General features: G+C 55.5%; 2 protein-coding genes across 2 annotated transcripts; both read right to left on the reverse strand.

Annotated features, from left to right (window-relative positions):
• Positions 1-263: 263 nt before the first annotated feature.
• On the reverse strand, positions 264-19,028 carry LOC120403409 (3-methyl-2-oxobutanoate dehydrogenase [lipoamide] kinase, mitochondrial-like). Its single transcript, XM_039534468.1, is given in 14 exon segments — positions 264-3,274; positions 4,603-4,764; positions 5,027-5,116; positions 5,437-5,565; positions 6,321-6,394; positions 6,757-6,855; positions 8,116-8,235; positions 9,003-9,050; positions 9,603-9,713; positions 10,935-11,003; positions 13,865-14,030; positions 14,032-14,083; positions 14,346-14,412; positions 18,920-19,028. Coding segments are annotated over 12 exon segments (1,245 nt in total). The 5' UTR covers positions 14,064-14,083; positions 14,346-14,412; positions 18,920-19,028; the 3' UTR covers positions 264-3,129.
• A 1,218-nt stretch (positions 19,029-20,246) lies between these two features.
• On the reverse strand, positions 20,247-26,271 carry LOC120403473 (vitamin K epoxide reductase complex subunit 1-like protein 1). Its single transcript, XM_039534544.1, has 3 exons — positions 26,011-26,271; positions 22,293-22,402; positions 20,247-22,205 (listed from the first exon to the last, which is right to left on the reverse strand). The coding sequence occupies exons 1-3, from the start codon at positions 26,178-26,180 to the stop codon at positions 21,979-21,981; spliced, it is 507 nt and encodes a 168-aa protein (XP_039390478.1). The 5' UTR covers positions 26,181-26,271; the 3' UTR covers positions 20,247-21,978.
• Positions 26,272-27,149: the final 878 nt, after the last annotated feature.

The following is a 27,149-nucleotide window of genomic DNA, read 5'->3' on the forward strand; positions in this document are numbered from 1 at the left end:
TGTTATCTACAGCCAGGCACTCAGATGCTCTGAAGAGAAAGTCTGCTATATACACCTTAACACACTCAAAACCGCCTTCACCAAACAAGGACACTCTGCCGGAGAGGTAGATCTCATCATGAAATGGGCCACCCAAATACCCTGACAGAACCTGTTTCAATACAGAAATAAAACCCTCTCCAACTGCAGGCCTCTAGTTGTCACCTACCACCCACGCTGGAACCCATATAGGGTATCATCAAACAACTACAACCCATTCTCAATAGGGACCCCATCCTGAAAGAAATCTTTCCTGAACCCCCTCTTCTGGCCTTCAAACAACCTCTCCAAGCTCATCATCAGAAGCGAGCTCCCCACAGACGAGGACACACCAACTCAAAGTGGCGCCAGAACAAGAGATGCAAAACCTGAAGACATCTCTCCACTGCTACAATGATCAACACCCTCCACAAGACACCTTTCAAGATCCAAGGTCCTACACATGCCTATCATAACATGTGGGGTACCTCATCCAGTGCACTAAATGCCTCAGTAGTTGGGTGAAACCAGACAATCACTGTGCTCTCAGATGAACTCGCACGGGAAAATGATAAAACACAAAAACACCCTGGGTGAACACTTTTCACAAAGCAATCACTCTCTATCTGACCTATCAGTCCCCATCCTCAAAGGAAACCTGCACAACACTTTCAAAAGATGAGCCTGGGAGCTTAAATTCATAATTTTGCTAGACACAAAACCATGGACTGAACCGAGACACTGGATTTATGGTTTATCACAACAATCTGTAACCCGCTCACCCTGTTTTTCCGTCCATTGACTAAAGGAGCGTTAACGAGCTGGTCCACCTTGAATGGTCTCTGAGGCTGAGAGTATGAGTTATTTACACTGTACTATCTGTTCGATCTTCTATTTAGCAGTGACTCTGAGTGCCTTTCCAGGACCGGAGGGAGAGCTCCGTGAAGCCCGACAGCTTGGCTCCCGCACCAACAGAAATTGGTCCAACAAAAAAAAATATTATTATATAACATTACCTCATCTCGCTAACGTACTTGAATTTAGGATGTTGCCAATTTGTGTTTGACCGGTTCTAAAGCTTGGACTTTTTGAATCTCAACCTCTACTGTCATTAAATTATTGGCTGACCCCCCATCATTTTGCACAACTGTGAAAATTTTAATTGATAAACATTTAAAAAAATGCTTCAAAATAAACACCGGGATTATCTGTTGAAATGATAAAAAAAATCCATCCAAGTCTCATAAGGCTGGATGAAGCCAGAAACACCTGTTGGCTGGTTGTTATTTTGAAACCATTTTTTCCTGAAATGTTTTGTTCCATTGGCTAATAAACCCTTGTTTCCAGAAGGCTGTTTGGTCCCTGGATAGCACTGGTCACGGGCTCCCGAAGGAAGAAAACACTCCTGGGGGACCCTCCCCTGATATAATATCTGATGGGGGGACAGGAACAGCCATCCCCGCCCCTACTGTTTGGATATTCCGGAAGGAGAGAATAGGCCCCAGCCCCAAAAGATGTCATGTGAACAGAGGAGAACCTCGACTTTCGTTTCTTGTTTAAATGAGGAAGTTTCTTGCCCTCACTGGTGGAAGAAAAAGGGCAAATTTCTCACCGGATCATTTCCTTTCCGCTACACCCTCAAGCAACCAGAAAAGCTCCTTCCCAACGAGAGGCTGAGAGCAGAGCTACACAGCAGGGACACCATGTGTCATCCCGCACTTTTTTTCCCCATCATCATCCACACTCACACGCTGAACTCCACTGCCATTCCCACAACGCCCTGTACCCGTATCCTCCGGCTTTTCGCAGGTCATGGATTCCAAGGCCAGAAGGGACCATTGGGATCATCTTGTCTGACCTCCCTGTATAACACAGGTCACAGAACTGCCCCAAAATAATTCCTAGAGCAGAGCTTTTAGCAAAACATCCAACCTTGCCCCCACCCACTTCCTGGAACCCAACATGAGTGACAGACGCAAGGAGCTCCAGCTATTTAGCTTAACAAAGAGAAGGGCAAAGGGGGCTGACTTGATCCCAGTCTGTAAGTACCTACATGGGGAACAAATATTTGATCACGGGCTGTTCAAGCTATCAGGACAAATCTAACAAGGTCCAATGGCTGAAGATTGAACCTAGACAAATTCAGACTGGAAACACGGAGCAAATTTTTAACACTGAGAGGAATTAACCACTGGAATGACTTCCCAAGTGTTGTGATAGATTTTCCATTACTGGCAGTTTTTAAATCAAGATGGGATGTTTTCCTAAAAGATCTGCTCTACTTCAAACAAAAGTTAATTCCCGGAAGTTGTATGGCTTGTGTCTGACTAGATGATCACAGTGATGCTAGGAACCACCCTGCTCCCTCCGGCACAGAGTCACATGGCCTCGCCGCCTTTCAGAATCGGCACTTTTAATTGGAATCACAGCGAGATACATGTCATGGGGCTGGTTCCCCCGGCCACTCCCGAGGAGAGTCAAATCCACATCCCATCCCACCCCCAAAGTAAACGAGAAAGCAGGAAAACAATAACCAGAGCTAGAATCAGCATCTGCCATGTGCAGTGGGTGGGAGGGGAATCCAGCGTCCAGGCGCAACCATAAAAATCTTCCCCTGTCCAAAGTGTGAAGGGGTCGGGCTGGAGAGACAGGTGGGGGAGCGATTCTGGAGTCATGCGCAGCAATAAAAGCCTTCCCCCCACTCCAATGCCGTCCTTTGATTTGGTTTCTTTAGAAGAAGGGAATGAAACAAGGCTGAGAAAACGAGTGTGCAAGGTGCTGGCAGTGTGGAGCTACCAATGAAGGTGTGTGCGCCGGGAAGCGTCCGTTGCCTTAAAAACCTGTTTGGGGTTGGGGCCGACCCATGGCCTGCCCCCCTGGAAGAAAGAATCCAATAGGATGCTCCCAGGGGCGGGACTGGAATAACCAGCGGGAGGCGACGCCCTGTCCGTAAGCACAAAGTCCCGCCCCCTTGCGGAGACGCTGGGAACCCAGGAGTCCGGGGCCGTGGGATCGGGTCCGTAGGGATCCAAGCACAGAGACACGGGAAGCAAAGCCGATGTCCATGCGGAGCCGGAGGGGGGCGGCGGGCCGGCGAGAGGGGGGACGTCTCTAGATGCGGAAACTCTCCTCCTTGCCGTCGATGTGTTTCAGACGGAGGTACACGTCGGTGCCGATGCCCTGCAGGGACTGGATGCGCAGCGAGCCCCCCAGGTACTCGGCGTAGGCCCGGGAGGTCGGCAGCCCGAAGCCGAACCTGCGGAGGAGACAGACAGACAGACGGGGGGGTAATCACGTGGGACTTATAGACTGTCAGCTCTTTGGGCTACCGTAATACACCTAATAAATAACAGACATCACTCAGCACAATGGGTCCTGGGCCATGTATGGAGCGCCTAGGTGCTACCATAATACACCTAATAACGTGCAGCGCCTAGCACAACGGGGTCCCGGGCCATGACTGGGGCTCCCAGGCGCGACCATAATCACAGCTAATAAATAATAATACACACAACCCTAGATGCCAACTGTGTGTGTACTCAAGAACCCGTGGGGAAAAAAATAGAGGGTGTTCAGCATCCACCAGCCGCTCAGCTGTTTGGTGGCTGGCTGGAGGCGCTTGGGGGGCAGAGAGCAGCCGGCGGTCAGCGAACCTTGGGGAAGGGGGTGGAGTGGGGGCAGAAAGAGGCGGAGCACCCACCAGGAAAAATAAAAGTCAGCACCTGTGCACACAACTTATTGTAAATGGCCAACACGGAGACGCTGTGGTGGTCCTGGACTGGGAAGCAGGACTCCTGGGCTGTGCAGGAGGGGAGTGGGGTCTAGTGGGTTAAAGCAGTGGGGCTGGGTCTCAGGACTCCTGGGTTCTATCCATCCGCTCAAACCTCCGCCCTGTTTAACCATTTCTGGGAGCAGAGACTCCTGTTTGTGGAACCAATGGCGGCGGGGTAGAGCCGCCGGGGACCTATCTGATGACTCGTCTTTTCGTCGAAACACACGGGATGAACAAACTGGAAACTGACAAAACGTTTCGACGTTTCCAAAACAACGACGTTCCAATTTCCCCATCTGAAACCCCTTCGACCTTTGAGCTAATTCGACTGATCAGCTGGTGGAAACGGGTTGAAATCACAGAAGGGTCGGGCAGGAGAGGGCATCAAGTCCCGCCCCTGCGCTGAGGCAGGACCAAGTAAACCTAGACCCACCCTGACAGGCGTTTGTCCCACCTGTTCTGAAAAGCCTCCGATACTGCACCCTCCGCAAACTCCCTAGGAAAGCTGTTCCGGGTCTGAACTAACCTTAGCGTTAGAAAGTTTTTCCTAAGATCTAAACAAAACGTTTCAATGGACCCAAATCAGGGGCGGAAGGAATCGGCTTTTCGATACATGGATACTGTCAAGATTTTAATTCGCGGACGGTGAAACTCCTCACACTCGCGGCAATATGGGCAAGACGGGGAAAACCTGCTCCTGCCCAGCTGGGTGGATCCTGGCTGAGGACCCGTCCAGGATGCCCCGTTGGCGGAGGATGCTGGGAATGCAACCACGAAGCTGGCGTCACTGCAGCTCAAAGCACCAGACTCACCCGTGCATGGGGCCCGACTGGCCGCTGTTGACCATGTCCACCATGTTCCCGAAGAGGGTGTTCATGCGGGGGTCTTGGGCGCTGGACTCTGCCGTGGTGAAGTGATAATCCGTCACCTTCTCCAGGTGCTCGTGCGGGATCCCGCCACCCCGGTCCGAAATCCTATTGGGGGGAACAGGGTCCACTCAGTACCATGCAGCCAATAAACCACGGCTCACCCCACTTCCACGCATCTAGCTGGTCCCCATCTGGGGCAGGATCACCTATTCCCCGACGGAGACGCCCCATCCGATCCCGGGACAACAACATTTCCCCTTTCTTAATTTCATCCCTTGCCTCAGCGACCCCGGCGGGATCCCCGCTGACGTCACCGGGGGCGGGATTCCAACCTAAGCCGGCTGTTCTGACAGCCGGCACGCGGTACCTGATGATCAGGTCGATGTCGTTGTTGGCGATGGTGATGACAATGTCGGGCACGTTGTACGGAGTGTCCAGGTGAGATTCCATGGTGGCTCTGGGGAAGGAGGAGAGTGAAAAATTTAGCCTAAAATCGGGCCCCGCCTATCCCCCCAGTGCTCCCTAGAGGGGAAAGGCCCCAGGTCCATTCCCTGCCCCCCTGAGCCAGCCAGTCCTCTGCCCTGGGGCTGGATCAGAGCCAGCGCCCCCTAGAGGGGAAAGGCTCCATGTCCATTCCCTGCCCCCCTGAGCCAGCCAGTCCCCTGCCCTGGGGCTGGATCAGAGCCAGCGCCCCCTAGAGGGGAAAGGCCCCAGGCCCCATTACTCGCCCCACAAGCCAGCCCCATTGCCATGTACTGGGTGGATGGGGGAGCTCACCTCATGGCGTTCTTGAGCAGCTCCGGCAGGATGTAGTCGAGGGGCATGGGGATGAAAGGGAAGCGAGCAGCCACATGCCCATTGATCCGCACCCGCGGGGCGTTCCCGTACTTGTGCTCACACAGACGCCTGCACCCGGGAAAGGGGGAGGAACAGAGCATTACCCAGGCTGGGTCATTCACTCAACCTCCCCACCGCACCGGATCAATCCTGATTCCAGCTCCCCTGATCTAATCCACCAGACCCCACTCCCCTCCCAGAGCTGGGGAGAGAACCCAGGAGTCCTGACTCCTAGGCCCCCCTGTTCTAACCACTAGACCCCACTCCCCTCCCAGAGCTGGGGAGAGAATCCAGGAGTCCTGGCTCCCAGCCCCCCTGCTCTAACCACTAGACCCCACTCCCCTCCCAGAGCCGGGGAGAGAACCCAGGAGTCCTGGCTCCCAGCCCCCGCTGTTCTAACCACTAGACCCCACTCCTGTTTATACGGACAGATTCCCCCTTCCATTCAGGATGAATGAACATCCCCAGCATGTCAGCCATAGCTCAGGGAGTTCCCTAGATACACGCAGCAGCCAATCATCTACCCTTAAAAAATCCATTCATAAATCTGGGATGATTTTAATTTGTCGAGCTCCAAACACATCTCAGCCAGTTAGTGGTTAACCAAGAACAGCAGGAGCTCTGCAAGCCACCGAATGAACCGGAGAAAGGAGCCACCCCGTACGAATCCACCTGCAGATCCAGCGAAGCAACACTTTGTGGAAGAAGAAATTTCCTCCGCTCTCCCTCCATGCTACACTTAAATCGTAACAGGGTGAAATGTAAAGGGTGTAACTCTGGGCTGAGTCCAGAAGGTGGCACCACAGACCATTATGATTCCTTACCTAGCAAAATCCACCCATTTCTCAATGATTTTCTTTGGGGAGAGACGGGTGCAGATGATTCCCACGAAGTCCGGCTGCCAATCAGAGAGAGAGCACCAATCAGGCAGGACTTTAACACATGTCCCATGCCCCGCCCCCCTGAGCCAGCCAGTCACACGCCCTGGGACTGGAGAGGAGCCAGCACCCCCTAGAGGGGAAAGGCCCATGTCCATTCCCCACCCCTTGAGCCAGCCAGTCCCACGCCCTGAGACCGGAGCAGAGCCAGCGCCCCCTAGAGGGAAGGCTCCAGACCCAAGCAGGGCGGTTCCATAACGGATTATGAATTCCCGGGGGGCCGACTCTAATCCGTTGGGGGCAGCCAGCTGTGTCGCGTGTGTTGCCCGTTCTAGGGTGGCAAAGCGCCGAGGGGAATGGGAGAGCAGAGGCCAGGCCGTACCTTTTCCTCGTGCAGCGCCAGGTGATGGATCGCCAGCATCCGGATCCCCAGCCGGGAGGTAAGCGTCTTGTCTAGGAAATAGCGGATGACCTTCTCGTCCTGACACGGGAGGAGAACGGCAGCGAAGGGGTTAACAAGACAATGGCTTAACAAAGAGGCAGCGAGGCCCAGTCGGGAGAGCACCCAGGGGACCTGGCCTGCTGGGTGACGTTAGGTAAGTCATGTCCCCGCTTCGAACCTCTGTGTCCCCATCTATAAAATGGGGATAAAGATACCAGCCTCCTTTGTAAAGCGCTTTGAGATCTACGGATGGAGAACACTCGTTAAGTACAAGGAATCGGTTCTGTACTGACACCGAGGCGACACACAGAACCAAAGCCAAAAACTGCCGTATGGCTCGGACGGAAATGGTTACTTATGAGCAATAAGCAGGAACCAGAGACAATAAATGGATACAAATTTTAAAAAGCTTAAAAACAAACATTGATATTCTCCACGGAAACCGCAAACAAATAAAAATGGAACTCCGCCACGCCTAGACGTAGACGAGTGGCTTAAAATATTGAATGATTCTTGAAAAAGAATCATAAATGCAATCAGTGTAATGGGATTTAATGAGCTAACACAATCCAAGAGAAAATCAACAAGAATCAATAAAAGATTAGTACAAGATGAATACTGGTAATCTGAAATTAGCATAATCGTGGGAAAAATACAGAAATCATGATTATTAATCCAAAATAATAATACAAGCATAAGGGGAATTAATAACGGATAATAAAATATGGATTTACCAGTTAGTAAAATATTAAATTACAAACACAGAACATGATCATTTAGACATAAGTAGGTGGAATATTGACAACAATACTGAAATGATGATCATTAGTCATCAATATTAACAGCCGTACAAGGTACTAGCAAAACTGATCGCTCTAAATAATAATTAATCAGCAGTAACTAAGCAGTGACAGTGCGTGTTATGATCATTCCAAGTGCTCATGAAATACTTTTCATCAGCGAATCTCACTTTACAAAGGATGGTATTCATCTCATTTACCGATGGGGAAAACGACACACCAATAGGGGACGTGACTTAACCAAGCTCACCCAGCAGAGTGCATAGCAGAGCTGAGAATGGAACCCAGGAGTCCTGGCTCCCAGCCCCCCCACTCTAACCCACTAGACCCCACTCCCCTCTCAGAGCTGGGGAGAGAACCCAGGAGTCCCGGCTCCCAGCCTCCCCTGCTCCAATGCACTAAACCCCACTCCTCTCTCAAAGCCGGGGATAGAACCCAGGTGTCCTGGCTTCCAGCCCCCCTTGCTTTAAGCTCTCTCACAATCCCAGCCCCCCGATACCTGGATGTGTTTGCGACACTCCCGCAGCCCCTCAGCCAGCAGCGTCACCACGTCCTTGTGATCATCCAGCAGCTGCCGGACCAGCTTGCAATACTGGGCTTCTGCCTCTTGGTCCTTGATCTGGGAGCGGGGCAGAACGGAAGAGACATGAACCGGTGTGGAAGTCACTGCCCCCTGGAGGGGTAAGGCCCCATGTCCATTTCCCCACCCCTCTGAGCCAGCCAGTCCCCCGCCCAGGGGCCAGATCACAGCCGGCGCCCCAAAGAGGGGAGAAGGGCCATGCCCCAATTCTGCCAAACAACCAGCCTATGGTAGATGTATTGTGACACCTTAGCTATATAGACCCAAATCCAGAACAGCAGAGATCCCGAGAGAGAGAGAGAGAGAAAGATGCACACAAGGATGGATGGAGGAATCCATTCAGTTGAGATAGCTGGATGGTGCATACAGAGATGGATGGAGGGATGGATCCAGTCGACATAGATGGCTGGTGTGTACAGGGATAGATGGATCCAGCTGAGACAGACAGATAGCAGGTAGGTGGCTCATGTCTAGATGGATGGATGGATAGATCCAGTTGAGATAGACGGATGGCATGCACAGGGATGGATGGAGGGACTGACAGATGGATGGATCCAGTTGAGACAGCCGAATGGCGTGTACAGGGAGGGATGGCGTGTACAGGGAGAGATGAAGTACTGTGGGGCTGGATGGATGGAGATGTAATAACCTACGTTATCCTCATCCTCCCAGCAGATACTCTACCCTTCGCTCGATTGGTCCAGGCCCAGGATCAGTTGGCGATGGGGGAAGCGAACGTATAACCTGTTCCCGTATTTTAACTAATCCTTTGTGTGCTGGGGGCCACCGGGTAACTGAACACTCACCGGGGGGAATTCGCTCAGCATCTGGAAGGCTCGGATGTACAGCTCATGCTGAAAGACGGAAAAACGAATAAGCGTAAAGCGAGGCACAGAAACACTGACTGGCAGCAGGATTCACCTGATAGAGCTCAGGAGTCCTGAGGAGACTGGGCAGGGAGTGGGGGATAGTGGGATACAGCAGGGGTGGCTGGGAGCCCGGACTCCTGGGTTCTATCCCCAGCCCTGGGAGGGGAGTGGGGGCTACTGGGTTAGAGCAGGGGTGGCTGGGAGCCCGGACTCCTGGGTTCTATCCCCAGCCCTGGGAGGGGAGTGGGGGCTACTGGGTTAAAGCCGGGTGGCTGGGAGCCAGGACTCCTGGGTTCTCTCCCCAGCCCTGGGAGGGGAGTGGGGGCTAGAGGGTTAGAGCAGGGGAGGCTGGGAGCCCGGACTCCTGGGTTCTCTTCCAAGCCCTGGGAAGGGAGTGGGGGCTAGTGGGTTAGAGCAGGGGGACGGAAGCCAGGTCTCTTGTGTTCTAACCCCACCCACACTACAACCAGCAGCTCCCCCCCGTGTCCCCTCCCCCCTCACGGTGTCCCTCAGCTGTGCCCCCGCTCAGGTACGTACCACGTGGAGGATGGTGGGGTTGCAGCCGAGGATGAAGGGGAGGCTGCGGAAACCCTTGATGCGGTGGGCGATGCGGACGGGCAGCTCACGGTGAAGGTAATGGGCACTTTTCTACAGGAGGAAGAACTCAGAGTGTAACTGACCGGGGTCAGGGGAGAGTGGCCAGAGCAAGGGGGATGGGAGCCAGGACTCCTGGGTTCTGTCCCCAGGTCTGGGAGGGAAGAAGGGTCTAGTGGTTAAAGCAGAAGGGGCTGGGAGCCACGACTCCTGGTTTAATCAAGCTAAAGAGGTAAGGTGCTGATCCTACATCTGTGCCTAATTCTGTTCTTCCTCCTTTAATCCCGACCCCCGTAATCAACCAGTCCGAATTCTCCTTCACTTTCTGTTTTAAACTGCTTTGAAGAAAAACTGCACAGCTGTTCCCCAGCTGCCCCCACCCCAGAGGTGGCTGCATCTCAGTGCCGGGTGAGTCGTCGCTGTGCAGAGACTGGGATGAAGATTGCTACAATCCCATCAGTTCCTTTAACAAGGCAGGATGTAACATGCCGGCGATCTGCCTGGAAACAGCCAGCGAACCCTCAGGCCTGGGCAGACTAGAGAACTGCTGAGCAACAAGTGTGTCAGTTCTCAGCTGTACACACAATAGGACAGAACCCAGGAGTCCTGGCTCCCAACCCCCCCTGCTCTAACCCACCAGTCCCCACTCCCCACAGAGCTGGGGATAGAACCCAGGAGTCCTGGCTCCCAGCCCCTGCTGCTCTAATCCACTAAACTCCACTCCCTTCCCATAGCCAGTGAGAGAACCCAGAAGTCCTAAGAGATCCCAGCCCACAGTCTGAATGAGGCACAGGCTGGGTGTGTCCTGGCATCTGTCCTGCTCAGGAGAGGCTGGCACCCATCTGTTGGCGTCTTCAGGGCTGCTTCCATCCCTCCCTCACAGGACCCAACCTGCAGCCCGCAGCTCCTCCCCACCAATCCCAGTAGAGTTAGAGTCAGAGTGGCCGGGAGCCAGGACTCCTGGGTTCTCTCCCTGGCTCTGGGAGGGGAGTGGGATTTAATGGTTAGAGCAGGGGGCTGGGAGCCAGGACTCCTGGGTTCAATCCCCGGCTCTGGGAGGGGAGTGGGATCTAATGGTTAGAACAAGGGGCTGGGAGCCAGGACTCCCGGGTTCTATTATTAATTCCCTGCGTGACTGTGTGATTCCCCGCCCCCGCTCAGTGCCTCAGTTTCCCCAGCATGTATAACCGAGATAACACTCTCATCCCATCCAGTACAGGGGAGTTCATTTTGAGCTCTCCGATGGGCCAGGTGGGGGCCTGCCGGGGGACTTACCAGGAGGTGGCTGCCATCCTGTGACCGTCCCGAATACAACATGGTGGTGGGCGTCAATCTCACGGACGGCTGGGGGAGAACGGAAAAGAGGCGGATGAATGTAGGGTCCAGAGCGCCCCCTGAGGGCAGAGGGGGGAACAGCAGGCGGAGCGTGGCAATACAGCTGTGGGGCGCGGCCTCGCCCAGGTGGGGCATGGGGGGTGGGTCTGTGGGTTGTCCACAGGAACAGGAGAGAGAGAGGGAGTGTCAGATGGGGAAAGAATGGGACAGGAATGCCGAGAGAATGAAGGAGGAAGAAACAAAAAAGGAATGCGAGGGAAAGTGGATGAGGAAGAAAGGAAAGAGAAAGAGGGAGAGAAAAGAGCAAATGAGAAAGAAAAGGAAGCCAAGGCGGCATGATGAAGAAATCAAAGGAGCGAGAGTGAGGGAAAGAATGAACGAGACAGGGAAGAAAAAGGAGAGAAATGGGACTGAATGGGGAACAAATGGCAGGAAGCAGAAAGGAGTGAATGAAGGAAAGAAAAAAGAGAAATGGAGAGAGAAGAATGAGGGAGGAAGAAACAAAAAGGAGGAGAAAGACTGTGAAAGAAGCAGAGCAGAGGGAGAGAAAAGAACTACAGGAGGAAGAAGCGGAGGAGGAGGAAAGAGCTTGATTCCATTCTTCCGGGGACCCACACACAGGGCTGGACACCCCCTGAGCCAGGGGACCCACAGGGGCTGGACACCCCGAGCCAGGGGACCCCACGTGGGGCTGGACACCCCCCCTCCCCAGGGGACCCCTCCATGGGGCTAGACACCCCAACTCCCCAGGGGACCCACACACACAGCTGGACACCCCCCGAGCCAGGGGACCCCCAAACAGGGCTGGACACCCCCCGAGCCAGGGGACCCCCAAACAGGGCTGGACACCCCACCTCCCCAGGGGACCCCACACAGGGCTGGACACCTCCAAGCCAGCACATTACACACACACACACACCAGCCAAGTGTCATGGGATTCAGGAAGGGGCAGTTCGGGGGAGGAGGAATTGGAAACCCCATCGCAGCGAACGCCACCAGGCTCTGACACAGTGCGGGATCCCAGGCTAGATGGGCCCGTGGGTCTGATCCAGGTGGCAGGGCAGGGGCGGAGACGGGCCCTTGGGGGAACCCCAGACTTGGTCGTGCCAAACACTTTCGCTGCCAGGAGGCACATGGGAGCCCAGACCTGCTGCTGGGACCAACGCCCCAGATTCCCCGGTGATGAGCCAGCACCCGCCTCGGGATGCAGAGCAGCTACAGCCGTCCTGATGCCTTCAATCTGCAAGGCCTGGGAGGGCCGTGGGGATAATGGCTCCCGTCCCCCAGCCTGTTCCCTTGTGCGGCTGTTCCCCAGCTGCCCCGCCCCAGAGGTGGCTGCATCTCAGCACCAGACGAACCGTCCTCGTTCCTCACAATTCAGCCCCATCTTTTAACGGCACAGGACCCAGCATTTGGGCCTCCCCGGCTGAAGTGCGGACTCTTTAGAGGGAAAGAACAGGAGTTGCCATGGATACCTAGACAACCGAGAGGGTTGCCACGGCAATACCGCTAACTGCCTAGCAACAGGGAAGGGGCTTTCAAAGGATGCTCATTGGAAAAAACAAACAGGAAATCAAAAGCAGCGAATGCAATGAGGGGGTGGGGGGCTTCAGATCGGCCTCTTCAAGGCTGGATCAGAGCCAGCGCCCCCTAGAGACCCCGTGCCCCATTCCCCACACCCCTGAGCCAGCCAGTCCCTGCCCTGGGGCCAGATTGAAGCTGGCGCCCCCTAGAGGGAAAAGGGCCCTTTAACGTCTGTCTCCAGTCTATTTCACTAAGGGCTTCGCTACACTTGCAAATTTGCAGCGCTGCAGCAGGGTGTGAAAACACACCCTCTCCAGCGCTGCAAATTGCGGCGCTGCAAAGCGCCAGTGTGGTCAAAGCCCCAGCGCTGGGAGCGCGGCTCCCAGCGCTGTCCGTTATTCCCCACAGGGAGGTGGAGTACAGACAGCGCTGGGAAAGCTCTCTCCCAGCGCTGGTGCTTTGACTACACTTAGCGCTTCAAAGCGCTGCCACGGCAGCGCTTTGAAGTGCAAGTGTAGCCAAAGCTTAAGCCAGATTAATACCTGCTGGACTGGCAATGCATCCCTTCTTCCGTGGCACGCGTGTGCATGTTTTATTTGCCAGCCGCTGAGATTAATATTTAACTCCACTCGAGTACAGGGGACGGGCGCTAATTCTTCAGCAAGTCGCCTGGTTTCTGAGTAAATATTTGGCAGCTGAACAGTGGCTCATGCTGCCAAGCTCCGTCCCGTATACCTGCTGTTCCCCGCCCCCGTTCCCCTTCCTATTTAACACACTGGGACCGACTTACCCCGCTGCACAGCCATTGGACCAGGGAATGAATCTGCTGTCTCAGCGTGGGGAAGATGAGCCAAGAGAGGAACAGATGACTCACATACAAGAAACGGGTCGCCCAGCGCGGAGATGCAGCCACCTCTGGGGTGGGGCAGTTGGGGACCAGCCATGCAGCGAGGCCATAGGAGGTTGGCCCAGCTGGTGCTGAAATGCGGCTGACTCTGGGGCAGGGCCCAGCAGCCAACCAACACGGGTGGTGCGCAGGGCTTTGGGACAGGAAGTGAAAAAGAATCCTGTGTCCAACTGAAAGAGCAGAAGGGAATTTGGGAGAGTAGAGTGGAGCCACCGGAGCTGGAATTTGGCCAGGATCCAAGGATGAATGAGCCCCACCCGCTCTGCAGCACAGCGCCCCTAGCACCACACTGAGGCATTGAGGCCAGCTGTGAAAGCCCTCTCCCACACTCCCTGCAGCACAGCACCCCTAGTGCCGCTCACTGGGTTTGCCTCAGTTTCCTCCAAGCACTGAACGTCCTCTGGGAGGGGAACAGGCTGAGTGAGCCAACGCCCCTCACCTTCTCTGCTGCGACGTCAATGGCTGACTGGTTGTAGAAGGAGGTGACTGTCTTGGATCGCTCTCGGGCCAGTTCCACTTGGTGGTTATCCATGACAGAAGTGGACCGGTACCGGAGGGCGGGGGACAGGAGCCGGTGCATGGAGGGGGCCCGGTTCCCCGTTCCCCAGCTCCATCCTCAGCAGCGCTTTCCACAGCATCTTCCTGCCTTCACAGACACCTGGAGGTGAGAGACAGGAACACTCAGAGCAAAGCTGGCACTGGGATGCGGCTGCCTCTGGGGTGGGATAATGGGCAAACAACCAGACATAACACCACACAGGGATGGCTCGCCCGACGCTGAGATGCACCGACTCTGGGGTGAGGCAGCTGGGGGGGAATGGCTGCACTTAGTGAGGCGGTCTGGGCAGCAACCATGGGCCCAATCTTGGTTAGAAACTCTCAGCTGCTCTCATAATAGACCGTCTCTGGAAGTCACTTACCTCAGGTGAACTTGGTTATTTTGTGGTGGTTTCCTTCCTTGCCAACAGCCGGGAGCGCCGTTTCCATCTAAAAGAAAAAGAGACACGCGGTGGGGATTTCACATCCTCACGAAGAAAGAATAATTCACCTCCAGGACTCCTGGGTTCTGTTCCCCCGCTCTGCTCCAGCTTCCTGGTGGCATCCCGGGCCAGCTGCCGCACCTATCTGGGCCTCACTTTCCCCATCGGCACAACTGGGAGACTGGTCCTGCCTCTGTCTGTTTGCATGGCAAATGCTTCCAGGCAGCGACTGCCTCTCACTGGGGTCTGCGCAGCGCCAGGCATGATGGGGCCCCCGATCTCAGGCAGGCAGAGGGTCTATGCAGCCTCCGGCGTGACGGGGACCTTGATCTCGGCTGGGGCGCAGGGGGGTTCTGTGTAGCACCCAGCATGATGGGGGCCCCAAACTTGGTCAGGGTAATAACTTCGGGGTGTACTGAGAAATTCCAAAAAAGAGAATGTGTGGAGTAAATGACAGACAGAAGGGATAGATAGATAGATAGATAGATAGATAGATAGATAGATAGATAGAGGGGGTATCTGGGGATGGATAGATAGATAGATAGATAGATAGATAGATAGATAGATAGATAGATAGATAGATAGATTGCGCTGTTTAGAGATGGACGACTAGCTACAGACAGACGAGAGAACGGATGCAGAGGGAGATAAACAAAGAGACTGACAGAGAGATCAGAAAGTGACCAAGACACCTGTTGAAGTGCTGGGGGCGGGGAGGGGGACACCTGGACAGATCACTGAGGGCCTGGCTAGAGAGAGAGCAGGTTATAGAGAACCCAGGGTGACGTGTTGTGTCCTTGGCTTGCCGGATCTGCTCCCTGTGGAGCCCAGCCAGCCACAGAGCTGACAGGGAAGAGCCCAGGGGACAGAAATGCAGAGAGAGAGAGAGAGAGAGAGAAAGAGCCAATCAGTGACTGGACGGAAGAAGGCCAAGCACCGACCTGCGCCCGAGTGGAAGGAAGCCCCTGGCTCCCGGTGCCCATGGAGCGGGTGTCTCTGCCCGAGTCAAACATCCAGTGTGGGGTTACACGTGCCCCACCACCACCAGGCGCGCGGCCCCATTGGTCCCATCCATCCCCGCCCCCATTAGCCAACACCTCCCGCCCCCCGTGACACCGGCTGCCGCAGCCAACCAAGGAGCACCCTGCCTGTCCGCCCAGCGGGGCCCACGGGTTGGGTTTGTGCACTAGCATCTGGACTGTGCTGCTGAGGGGGTGAGGAGGGCATCAGAGAGCAGATGGAGGAGTCAGACAGCCCAGGGACGGCCAGACATCCTTGGCATGGAAACCCCAACGCAGCAAACGCCACCAGGCTCTGACACAGTGGGGGATCCCAGGCAGTGGTCCCCAACGCGGTGCCCGTGCGCCCGCCTAGTGCCCAGCAGGGGAGAGAAGCCACGGCCCCGGGCCTGCCGGGGACAGAGAACTCCAGGGCTGCAGACTGTGGGCACCGTGTTCTCAGCCCCTGGCACGCGCGGGGCTGTGGCTTAAGCCGGAGAGAAGCCGCGGCCCCGCACCTGCCAGGGACTGAGAACTCCTGGGCTGCAGGCGCCGGTGTTCTCTGTCCTCCCGGCTTCTCTCCGGCTTCTCTCCGCACTGCCCAGAACTCGCACCAAAAAAACCCCAAGAAACAAAAACAAACAAACCAAACCGCTCCGACTCTGCAGAACGGACTGAATGCCGCTCCGTAGCACGTGCTGCCCCAGGCACGTGCTCGCCCCACTGGTGCCTGGAGCCGGCCCTGCATTATGTGAGTAACTGTTGGCGCCCGCCACACTCTTCTGAAAACATGAATGTGCTACTGGCCACAAAAAGGTTGGGGAGCACTGCCCCAAGGGCAGGCAGACAGACATCCTAGGGATGGACAGACACCATAAGAACAAGCAGACAGACATCCTATAGACAGGCAGACATCCTGGAGATGGACAGACGGATGCCCTATGGATGGACAGATGGACAGGCGCCCTATGGACGGGCAGACAGACATCCTAGGGACCTAGGGACAGACAGCCAGACAGAGAGACATTACGATGGACATGCCAGGGAAGGATGACAGACAGACTGACATTCCAGGGACCTAGCGATGGGCAGACACATGGACAGGGTCTTCATTCCCAGTTCCCCGCTCTCCAGCAGCCCCCCAACAGCACCCCCAGCCGAGCTACCCCTTCCCCTCCACTCTAGGTCAACTCAAGCTGCTGCTGTGATACACACCCCCTCCCCACGGTCAATCCCAGATCAGGCTGGGGTGGGGGAGGTCACAGGGGGAACCTTTCCTTCCGGGGCCCCGGTTCAAATCCCAGGAGCGGCCAGACGATGGGGCCCCTGCCAGGCAGACGTTTGGCAAGATGAATTTGGTGGGTCTGGGCGTCACCCCAAGGCCAGCAGAGAGGCCTAGGGCTAGAAAGTGAGGAGAGCCTCATGGACATGGGGTTATTGGTGTGGGGACAGAAGCCAGGAGTCCTGCCTCTCAGCCCCAGTCCCACGAGACCCCACTCCCCTCTCAGAGCCGGGGATAGAACCCAGGAGTCCTGGCTCTCGGCCCCACCTCCCAGCCCCATGAGACCCCACTCCCCTCTCAGAGCCGGGGAGAGAACGCAAGAGTCCTGGCTCTCGGCCCCACCCCCCCAACACCACGAGACCCCACTCCTCTCGGAGCCAGGATAGAACCCAGGAGTCCTGCCTCTTGGCCCCACCCCCGAAACCCACGAGACCCCACTCCCCTGTCAGAGCCGGGAATAGAACACAGGAGTCCTGGCTCCCAGCCCTCTGTAGCAGACATGGGTGGTCGGATTTACCTCAGGCCACTGGTATTTAGCCCTGGCGTGAACCACGCACAGATGAGAGGATCCAGAGAGATGCATACCAGGCCCCACCCCAATCGCTCCGTGCCACCTCGCCACCCACAGAAGAGCAATCTGCCACCAGACGTCAAAGAGGAGAGGAAAAATGTCAGGACTCCTGGGTTCTATCCCCAGCTCTGGGAGGGGAGTGGGGTCTAGTGGGTTAGAGCAGGGGGACTGGGAGCCAGGACTCCTGGGTTCTATCCTCAGCTCTGGGAGGGGAGTGGGGTCTAGTGGGTTAGAGCAGGGGAGGCTGGGAGCCAGGACTCCTGGGTTCTATCCCCAGCTCTGGGAGGGGAGTGGGGTCTAGTGGGTTAGAGCAGGGGGGCTGGGAGCCAGGACTCCTGGGTCCTGAGGCTATCCACCCACCTTGTCCTGGGTTTGGAACAGCTGTTACCGCGGCCCTCTGGCAAAGCAGCGATCACACTAGCAGCAGAACAAGGCTCCGTTTGTCTGGCTGGCGCGATCGGACTGCGAGCGCTCTGCAAACGTGCATAGCAGCCTTGCCTGCCCCCCGCCCCCACCCTGTCCTCAATTCACCCCCAGCAGCTACGCCCCCTGGGGATGGTCTCTAGCACATGCAGGGGAGCGGCCATGTTCCCACAAACAGCCTGTTCAGGAACAATGATTTCAGCCTCCCACTGCTCCCCAATATACAGTCCCATGCTGATAGAAGGGGGTACTGTGTATTGGGACCCCACAGATCTCCTTAGCCTTCTGCACTGGGACAGGGCAATATGGGAATAGTGATCAGGGCCATATACTGGGTATAATGCCTGCTCCGAGGCTGCTATGGGGCCAGACAGGCTTCCCCAAGCCCCAGGTGAGCTTGGAGGGGATACCAGCCCTAGACAGACCGTCTAAGGCATGTGGCGCTGGGCCAAGAAGCCACGGTCCATTTAGGCACTATGCTGCATATAAGGCCCAGATGGCATCTAAATTACCCCCTTGTGTTCGCAAGCTGCCGAAACCTCTCCATCGCCAAGTTCCAACCCAACCAGATCGCAGGGCTGTGGGGGGTTAGTGAGTTAGAGCGGGGGGGGGCTGGGAGTCAGGACTCCAGGGTTCTCTCCCCAGATCTGGGAGGGGAGGGAGTGGTCCAGCGTGGTGCATTTCAGGTCTCGTCCCAGGGTGCCCGTATCAGGGGCAGATACGTGCCAGGCCCCCAGGACAGTCCAGCGCCCCTAGCCCGGGCTCTTTGCACTCCAGAAGGCAGAGCAGGGGGCGGCGGAGCCGGGACAGGATAGCAGGAGTCCAGCCCTGGATGTACAGCACAGGCACCTGCCCCCCACACGGCCAACTCACCGGCATCAAAGCATCGCAGGAGCATCCCTGGCACCCAGCTCCACCCCTGCAGACCCCTCCAGGTCCAGGTCCCAACCCTGCCCCCACCACCCCTCTAACCACTAGACCCTGCTCCCCTCCCAGAGCTGGGGATGGAACCCAGGCGTCCTGATCACCCAGCCCCCGCCCTGCTCTGACCACTAGACCCCGCTCCTCCCCCTCCCCGGGCCGGGGATGGAACCCAGGTGTCCGAGGCCGGACTCGAACCGGGGGATCAGAAACCCCAGGGCCCGTGTCCCATCCCCTTGCACCACATGGGGAAAGCAGGGAATGGTACAACCCCAACCCCCCCGCCGCCACAGTGGTACGTTCTAAAGGGGGCCCTTACCGCCAGGTGCGGGGCCTGCAGGGTTCCACTCTGGGGGACCGGAGCGCGCCCGCTGCCGGCGCTGCTGGAAGGAGGGGGGGGGGGGGGAAACACCGCAGCCACCGCGCAACCCGGGAGCAGGGAGTCTTGGGAAACGTAGTCCCGGTCGGCAGCCTTCCCTAGGCAAGTCAACAGGAAAGAGCCTTCTGGAGAACTACAAATCCCAGAAGGCTATGCGGTGAGAATGAGCTTCCTGAGCGGCTGGAGGCGCAAAGCCTCATGGGGAACGTAGTCCCATAGGGCATTTCCATGCAAGTAAATGGGAAAAGCCTGCTCGCCTGCCTGCAGTTCCCTGCATGCTCTGCAAAGGGAAGAAGCACCTCCCCCTGCATTAAAAAAAAGCAGTGCCTCATGGGAGGTGGAGTGTTGTAGTAAAGGAAACTTCTTGCGCAGAAATCACTAGGAGCCAGGACTCCTGGGTTCTAGCCAGAGCCCTGGGAGGAAAGCGGGTTTGATCTGGGAGCCAGGACTCCTGGGTTCTTTTGTTCATTATTTCTACTATAGAAAAACCTAGAGGCCCCAGGCTCGGAGCAGGGCACTATTATGCAAGGTGCTGTACTAACACCTAAAAAGGCCATTCCTGCACCAAAGAGGAGGGGATGTTTAAATGTTGATGGGGGCACAATTTAAAAGTTCTGGTGGTTTGCAGCAGGCTTCAGGACAGGTATGCAAGAGACAAAGGTGTTTTGATTTCTAGAACTGCTTTTGATGTCATGTTTTACAATAGTGTGTAATAGCAGATAGAGCCTGTTCCAAAAGGGAGGTACCTGGGAAGGAAAATGTGGTTATCTGATTCATATGTGCATTAAAAATCTTAACAAGAACGTTGTCTAAATATATGGTTACGAGCAAAGGCCAGTTTGTACACAGGTGGCTCTGACACTTGAAATTCTTTTTAAAAACCACTCAGACATTATTATGGATTCTGTCATTTACTTCTTTGATTTGCTACCTGGAAATAAAGTGCCAGAATCAATCCTGTGAATGAATATAATCCCCACACAACTACATGCAGCTTTATTATTACAACCAAACCCTGTGAGGTTCTGATAGAAAAAACATCTCTTTATTTTAGTGAAAATGTTGTTTGGAGCAAAGAAACAGTGTTTGCAGAATCGCATTCCTTTCCCCACTAAAAGACAAACAAACATGTTTTGTGTAGAGGTCGGCATGGATACCCCTTGGGTTTTAATTACCCAAATCTCTTGGGTATAAATTATTAGATAAACGACTTTGGATAAAATATAGCAACAATTCTGTTGTTACCACACATTGCTGGCAAGTGTAATTTAGACATTGGTGAAACAGTTTTAATATTAATATTGGAGCTTATTAATCACAGGGCAATTTAGCCTTCTTAGTGTAGAAAAAGTCCAAACTTAGTTGTCTTTTCACCATTGTACAAAGCTAATAACAGGTACACTATTTAATTAACTTAGTTTAAACATAGACTGTCCTTGAACCGCTTTTCAGAAAAATAAGTAAAAAGCCAAATAAAATCCCAAGGCCTAATGAACATATTTGCAAATGCCACGCTGACTTTTGAAAAAGTGAAAATCATGGGAGAACAATTAAGGTGAAGGGTCAAAGACACCCGTTGGTTATGTTAAGGTTTGAAAGTTTGGAAATAAACTACTGCACACACATCTTGAACCCACTCCCTGCAAAAAATATAAATCCTGGAAGAAATGGGGGGGGGCACATGATCCCACCCCTGACACGTTGCCTCTGCCGAAGGGCTTAACAGCAAGTTGCACCCACCTCTTCCACTGACCTGCTGTGCAACCTTGGGCACATCCCTTCCCTTTTCTGTATCTGTTTCCTGATGTGTTAAACAACCATAATGGCATCTCACCGGGGGCACTGAAGATTAACTAACTTGAATTTGCAAATTGCTTTGAGATGGTAGGTGGAAAGACTCAAGGGAAGGGCAGATTAGACCTTCAGAGTCCCTCCCACTGACACGCAATTTAGGATTACGGCCAGCAACAGAAGATTTAAGGTCACGCTGGCCCAATTGCCCAGGCAGTGAAATTAACACACAGGGAAATCTGAACTCTATGCATCTCTGCGGCAAGCAGAGCTGACCTGTGGAACTCGCCGCTGCAGAAAAGCAGAGCTCAGAGACGGCATTTAGGTGAAACGCACACTGAACATGGATGCTACGATCGGTCTGCAGTGAAAGAAGCCCCCTGGGAGCTCCTGGCTCGCCTCAGCAAGGCATCATAGAGGGGTTGCATCTTCCTATGAACCATCCATTGTCGAGCAGAGATGGGAGCAAGACACCAGATTTACTCAGTCCATGGATCTGAGCCTGACCACTATCTATGCATCGCCTGGCTCCCAAGTTTCCAAAGGGTTAAATAACGAGACACCAAACGCACCCGGCTGCCTGTTGCTGAGAGTGACTTTATTTCAGCCACAAAAATGCACTTTTGTACACAATCAGCTGCAAACAGACAGCTCCAGCCGGTCTCTGCATGGGCCTATTGATATGGTGCACAGTGCCACCTGCTGGTCAGTTAGCTAAAGTACTACTGTCCTTGCAGCAGGGGATGTACAAGCCGGGGGATACGTAGGGCTGGACTGTGTTCTTGTTTACTCCATTCACACTGGGTTTATCAAGATCAGAATCCAGCCCCGCCTCCACTGATGTCAGTAGGGTCATATGTCTCTCACTCTCCCTCACACACGCAACTGGTCCCTGCTGGAAAGAATCGAGGTGGCGTGAGAGCAGCTCTGCCCCCTATTGGAGGTGATGAAACCTGAACTCCTGTGAGTGTGTCTCATACAGTCGTGTGCCATGTAACCATTTCAACCCACCTTATACCAGCATTTTGGTTAAGCCAGAAATGGCCTCAGTTTGTGCGTAAAGGGTGATGGACCCAGGGTCGGATCTGGTTTGGCAGGGAGGGGGCAGGATACCAGGCTAGATGGGCCCCCGGCTGCTATACAAACAGGGTTCGTTATCACCACTGGAGTTCCAGGAGGGGGCTGGGCCGGGGCTCCCCCAGCCACGCTCACTGCCCCTTGGGCTTGGCTCGGCGCTGCCCGCTCCCGCTCAGGCAGACCAGCCGCTTGTAGTTGAGGAGAAGGAGGGCGCCGTTGAGCAGGTAGGTGGTGACGCACACCAGGCAGAAGTCGTGGAGCACGAAGAAGAGGATGTAGGCCAGGTAGAGCGAGCCGGCGATGGAGACCATGGAGGTGCCCAGCAGGGTGACGGCCGCCAGGGTGCTGGGAGAGAAGCCTGGAGACGGTTAGAGACAGGGCTCGTTAGACTATCGGGCACCAGCCTGTCCCTGTGAGACGGGGTAGATACCCCCCAAAAACTTACCCAGCAGTGTCTGCAGGATGTAAAAGACGATGCCAAATAAGCTGTTGGGCTGATTAAAGACGCTGTGTTTCCCCAAGAGATCTTCCACCAAGCCAAAGCCACGGCCCCACCTGCAGAGAGAAATGGGGATGTAGAACTAGGGGCTAAAAGGAGGTTTGCTGTGTACAGACAGCGACTCTTGTCTTCCACAACGTGGACTCTGCTCTAACCACTAGACCCTACTCCCCACCCAAGGCCGGGGAGAGAACCCAGGAGGCCTGACTCCCAGGCCCCCCCCGCTCTAACCACTAGACCCCACTCCCCTCCCAAGGCCGGGGATTGAACCCAGGAGTCCTGACTCCCAGGCCCCTAATGCCTGCTCCAGCTGGGGGGGGCAGGGAGCTCTGTCCCCTTCCTGTTTGCTGCCTCCCCCTTGCAATTTTGATGCCTGTAACAAATTCTGATGATAGTTCAATTCACACACCCCTGGCACTGAGGGACCCCACTGAGCTGAGGCTGGGGGGCCGCAGGGGTGAGCCGGCTCAGCTGAGTGGAACAGCCCCTGGGGCCCTAATAGGGACCAGACCAGGTTACATTGCAGCTCCCGTGGGCCCGGCAATTGCCAGCCGCTACGTAGGCATGAGCCCCTACATACGTGGCAGAAATAGAACACCCTGGCAATGATTGACAACGGCCCCCACCCATCACAGCGCAGCAGGCGGGACTGGTGGCCTAGGAAACGTTTTCATTGATAAAAGCTCCCCCCTTCCCCACGCCCCTCACAGGAGGGAAGCCAGCTGTTTATCCCACAGCCAGCTGTTTCAGGGTGTTTTCCACTGCGAGGGGAAGGGGGAGCACAGGCAGAATTGGCGTGTGTCTGAGGCACACGCAATCGTGCCCACTGATGCTAACACACGCACACAGCCAAACACGAGTCCTGACAGTATCAGAACTGGTGTTTCACCTGTGCCCCAGATTCCTGCGTGTGTGTTTTTGACCGAGATCAGGGCCCTCATCATGCTGGGCAAACCTCCCCCGCCCTCCCCAAGTGAAATCAGTGCCCCGCCATGTGCCTGGTACTGCATGGACCCGACTTGCCCTTCCCTGACTGAGACCCCAGTCATGCCAGACACTGCATGGACTCCCAGCCAAAACCAGACCCCACTGCTCCAGGTGCTGCACAGACCCCGAGCAAGATTAGGGCCCACCATTGTTCCAGACACTGGGCAGACACACATTGAGAGAGGGTCCCTGCCCCACAGAGCTGACAGTCTAAACAGACAAAGGATAGTTCTCCCCATTTTACAGAAACTGAGGCCCAGACGCAGCATCTGAGGTGGAGCTAGGAACAAAACCAAGATCTCCTGGGTCCCAATCTAGGGCCTCACTTCGTGGCCCAGTCCCCACTGGTTCTGTTGACAAGCCAGGGTCATTCCCCTTCCACCTCTCTCTGCCAGCGATAAAGCGTCTGTCACCTCTGCCCCATCCCTGCGTTCGATCTGGCTGTTTGCAGAACACTGAGTAAACTTAACTCTGGTTCTTTCCCTCCATTCCCTGCACTTCCCCCAGGAATATGTTCCCCCTCTACTAAAAAGGACAACAATTCACTCCAGACTCTTCAAAAACATTTTAAAAATAAGTTTCAAGGACCTCCAAATGAAATAAAAAGTAGTTTTAAGCGTTCCCCTGTCCTCCAACTGAAAAGTAGTTTCAAGTGCCCCCCCCCAATTCCTTTGCCAAATGTTTGCTGTTTTATAACCACATTTCCCTATTTTTTAAAAAATGTTTCTTCCCCTCCCGCCTCAACTCCCCAGTCTCGGTATCCTTACAGTCGCTCCTAGAAGCACTAAAGAAGGATCAAGAGCCCACAGCACCAGGCACGGTACAAACCAGGGCCAAGATGACAAACCTTGCCTCTGAGAGCTGAACAAGAGCTCTGAGCTCCTGCGAAACCCCGTTCTAGCCACTTGGCTGGTGGGTCCGGCTCACTGAGAGTCGCCATACTTGGGAAGAGGAATTTTCCCAGCTCAGACTGGCAGGGGCCCTGGGGCAGACTTCACCTTCCTCTGCAGCGTGGATTGCCTGGGCACATCTCAGTTAATCCATTCCCTGGCATCGCGAGGGCCTCAGGCATTGGGGCCCTCTCAGTTTTGCCTGTTCTCTGCCTGATCCCGCTCAACACAGAGGTATCTGGGTGAAATTGACCAGCCTGTGCTCTCCAGGTCAGACCAGATGATCTCAGGGTCTCTCTGGATCTACCAAAAAAACTGGGGGAGATGATAACACAGAGCACAAAGGGGACATGCTGGAAACAGAGATGTCAGGTCATCAGCAGGGCTGAGGAAGCAGGAAAGAACTAAGCAGAGGACGCAGAACCACAGGGCTCTCGCATGGAGTGGGAAAGCACATAGGGCCTAGGAGGCTGGGGTATACCCCGTGGGATAGGCATATAGGGCTGCAGCATGGCATAGTGGTGTGGGCACAGCACAGGGGGCAGCAGGGTGGAACACAGCGCATGGGATTGGGGCAGCAGAGCTATTGCATGGGGGGCTGGGGCAGTTGGGGGGCTATTGCACAGGGAGGGCAGGAACACAGATGTCACTGCACAGGGAGGCTGAGGAAAGGGGACTATAGCACAGGGGTGTTGCAGTAGGAAGCAGGGGTTGCAGTGGGGCGAGGGGGAGTCATGCAATGAGGCCAGGGGGTGCCGTGGGGGGAGAGGAGTCATGCAATGGGGCATGAGTGTTACAGCGGGAGCAGGGGTTGCAGTGGGGCAAAGGAGAGCCATGCCTTGGGGCCGGGGATTGCAGTGGGGCGAGGGGGAGTCATGCCATGGGGCCGGGGATTGCAATGGGGGGAGGGGGAGTCATGCCATGGGGTTAGAGGGTTGCAATGAGGCAAGGGGGAGTCATGCCATGGGGCCAGGGGTTGCAATGGGGCGAGGGGGAGTCATGCCATGGGGCAGAGGGTTGCAGTGGGGTGAGGGGGAGTCATGCCATGGGGCCGGGGATTGCAGTGGGGCGAGGGGGAGTCATGCCATGGGGCGGGATTGCAATGGGGAGGGGAGTCATGCCATGGGGCAGAGGGTTGCAGTGAGGCAAGGGAGTCATGCCATGGGGCCGGGGTTGCAGTGAGGCGAGGGGGAGTCATGCCATGGGGCCGGGGATTGCAGTGGGGCGAGGGGGAGTCATGCCATGGGGCAGAGGGTTGCAATGGGGCGAGGAGTCATGCCATGGGGCAGAGGGTTGCAGTGGGGAGGAGGAGTCATGCCATGGGGCCGGGGTTGCAATGGGGCGAGGGGAGTCATGCCCTGGGGCCGGGGGTTGCAGTGGGGCGAGGGGGAGTCATGCCATGGGGCCGAGGGTTGCAGTGGGGCGAGGGGGAGCGATGCCATGGGGCCGAGGGTTGCAGTGGGGCGAGGGGAGCGATGCCATGGGGCCGGGGGTTGCATTGGGGCGAGGGGGAGTCATGCCATGGGGCAGAGGGTTGCAGTGGGGAGGAGGAGTCATGCCATGGGGCAGAGGTTGCAATGGGGAGAGGGGAGCGATGCCATGGGGCCGGGGGTTGCAGTGGGGTCAGGGGGGGTCATGCCATGGGGCCGGGGGTTGCAGTGGGGCGAGGGGGAGTCATGCCATGGGGCCGGGGGTTGCAGTGGGGCGAGGGGGAGCGATGCCATGGGGCCGGGGGTTGCAATGGGGCGAGGGGGAGTCATGCCATGGGGCCGGTCCCCCCCGCGCACCTGGAGGTGAAGACCTTGGAGCAGCTGACGGAGGGGCTCAGGTCGCACATGGCCCGGTAGCCGGGGTCCCGCTCCCGCGAGGTCTCCACGTGCAGCGCGTACACGGAGAGCGCCAGCCCCAGCGCGCAGAGCACGAGCCGCAGCGCCCGCTCCCAGCCCGGGGCCTCCATCGCTCGCTGCCACCGCGCGCCGGGCACGGGCTCGCCCCCACTGGCCCGCGCGCCTGCCAATCTGCAATCGACGCGAGCCCATTGGCTGTCCCTTCAGGAGGCGGGAAGGGGAAGCAAAGGGTTCTGGGACTTGTAGTTTTATGTACCCAGGGGAGAAGAAGTGGGAGCTATGGAGCTTATGGGAGGGGGTGGGCTCTAGTGGATGGAGGAGGGGAAGTGCCTGGGAGAAAAATGCAAGGTCCTACTCCTAGCAACAAGGCATGCCAGCCACACCTACAGAATGGGGAAGTGTGTCCAGGAAAGCAGTTACTCTGACAAGGATTTAGGGGCCAGAGTGGAGAAGTCACTCAAGATGCAGCAAAAAGTCCTGTGGCACCTTATAGACTAACAGACGTTTCGGAGCATGAGTTTTCGAGGGTGAATACCCACTTCGTCGGATGCAAGTAGTGGAAATTTCTAGGGGCAGGTATATATATGCAAGCAAGAAGCAGGCTAGAGATAACGAGGTTAGTTCAATCAGGGAGGATGAGGCCTTCTTCTAGCAGCTGAGGTGTGAAAACCGAGAGAGAAGAAACTGGTTCTGTAGTTGGCAAGCCATTCACAGTCTTTGTTTAATCCTGAGCTGATGGTGTCAAATTTGCAGATGAACTGAAGCTCAGCAGTTTCTCTTTGAAGCCTGGTATTGAAGTTTTTTTGCTGCAGGATGGCCACCTTAAGATCTGCTATTGTGTGGCCAGGGAGGTTGAAATGTTCTCCTACAGGTTTTTGTATATTGCCATTCCTAATACCTGATTTATGTCCATTTATCTTTTCCGTAGAGACTGTCCAGTTTGGCCGATGTACATAGCAGAGGGGCATTGCTGGCATATATTACATTGGTGAACGTGCAGGTGAATGAGCCGGTGATGGTGTGGCTGATCTGGTTAGGTCCTGTGATGGTGTCACTGGTGTAGATATGTGGGCAGAGTT

This window comes from Mauremys reevesii, linkage group 4, assembly GCF_016161935.1.
Source record: "Mauremys reevesii isolate NIE-2019 linkage group 4, ASM1616193v1, whole genome shotgun sequence".
In the NCBI taxonomy this organism is placed as follows: domain Eukaryota; kingdom Metazoa; phylum Chordata; order Testudines; family Geoemydidae; genus Mauremys; species Mauremys reevesii.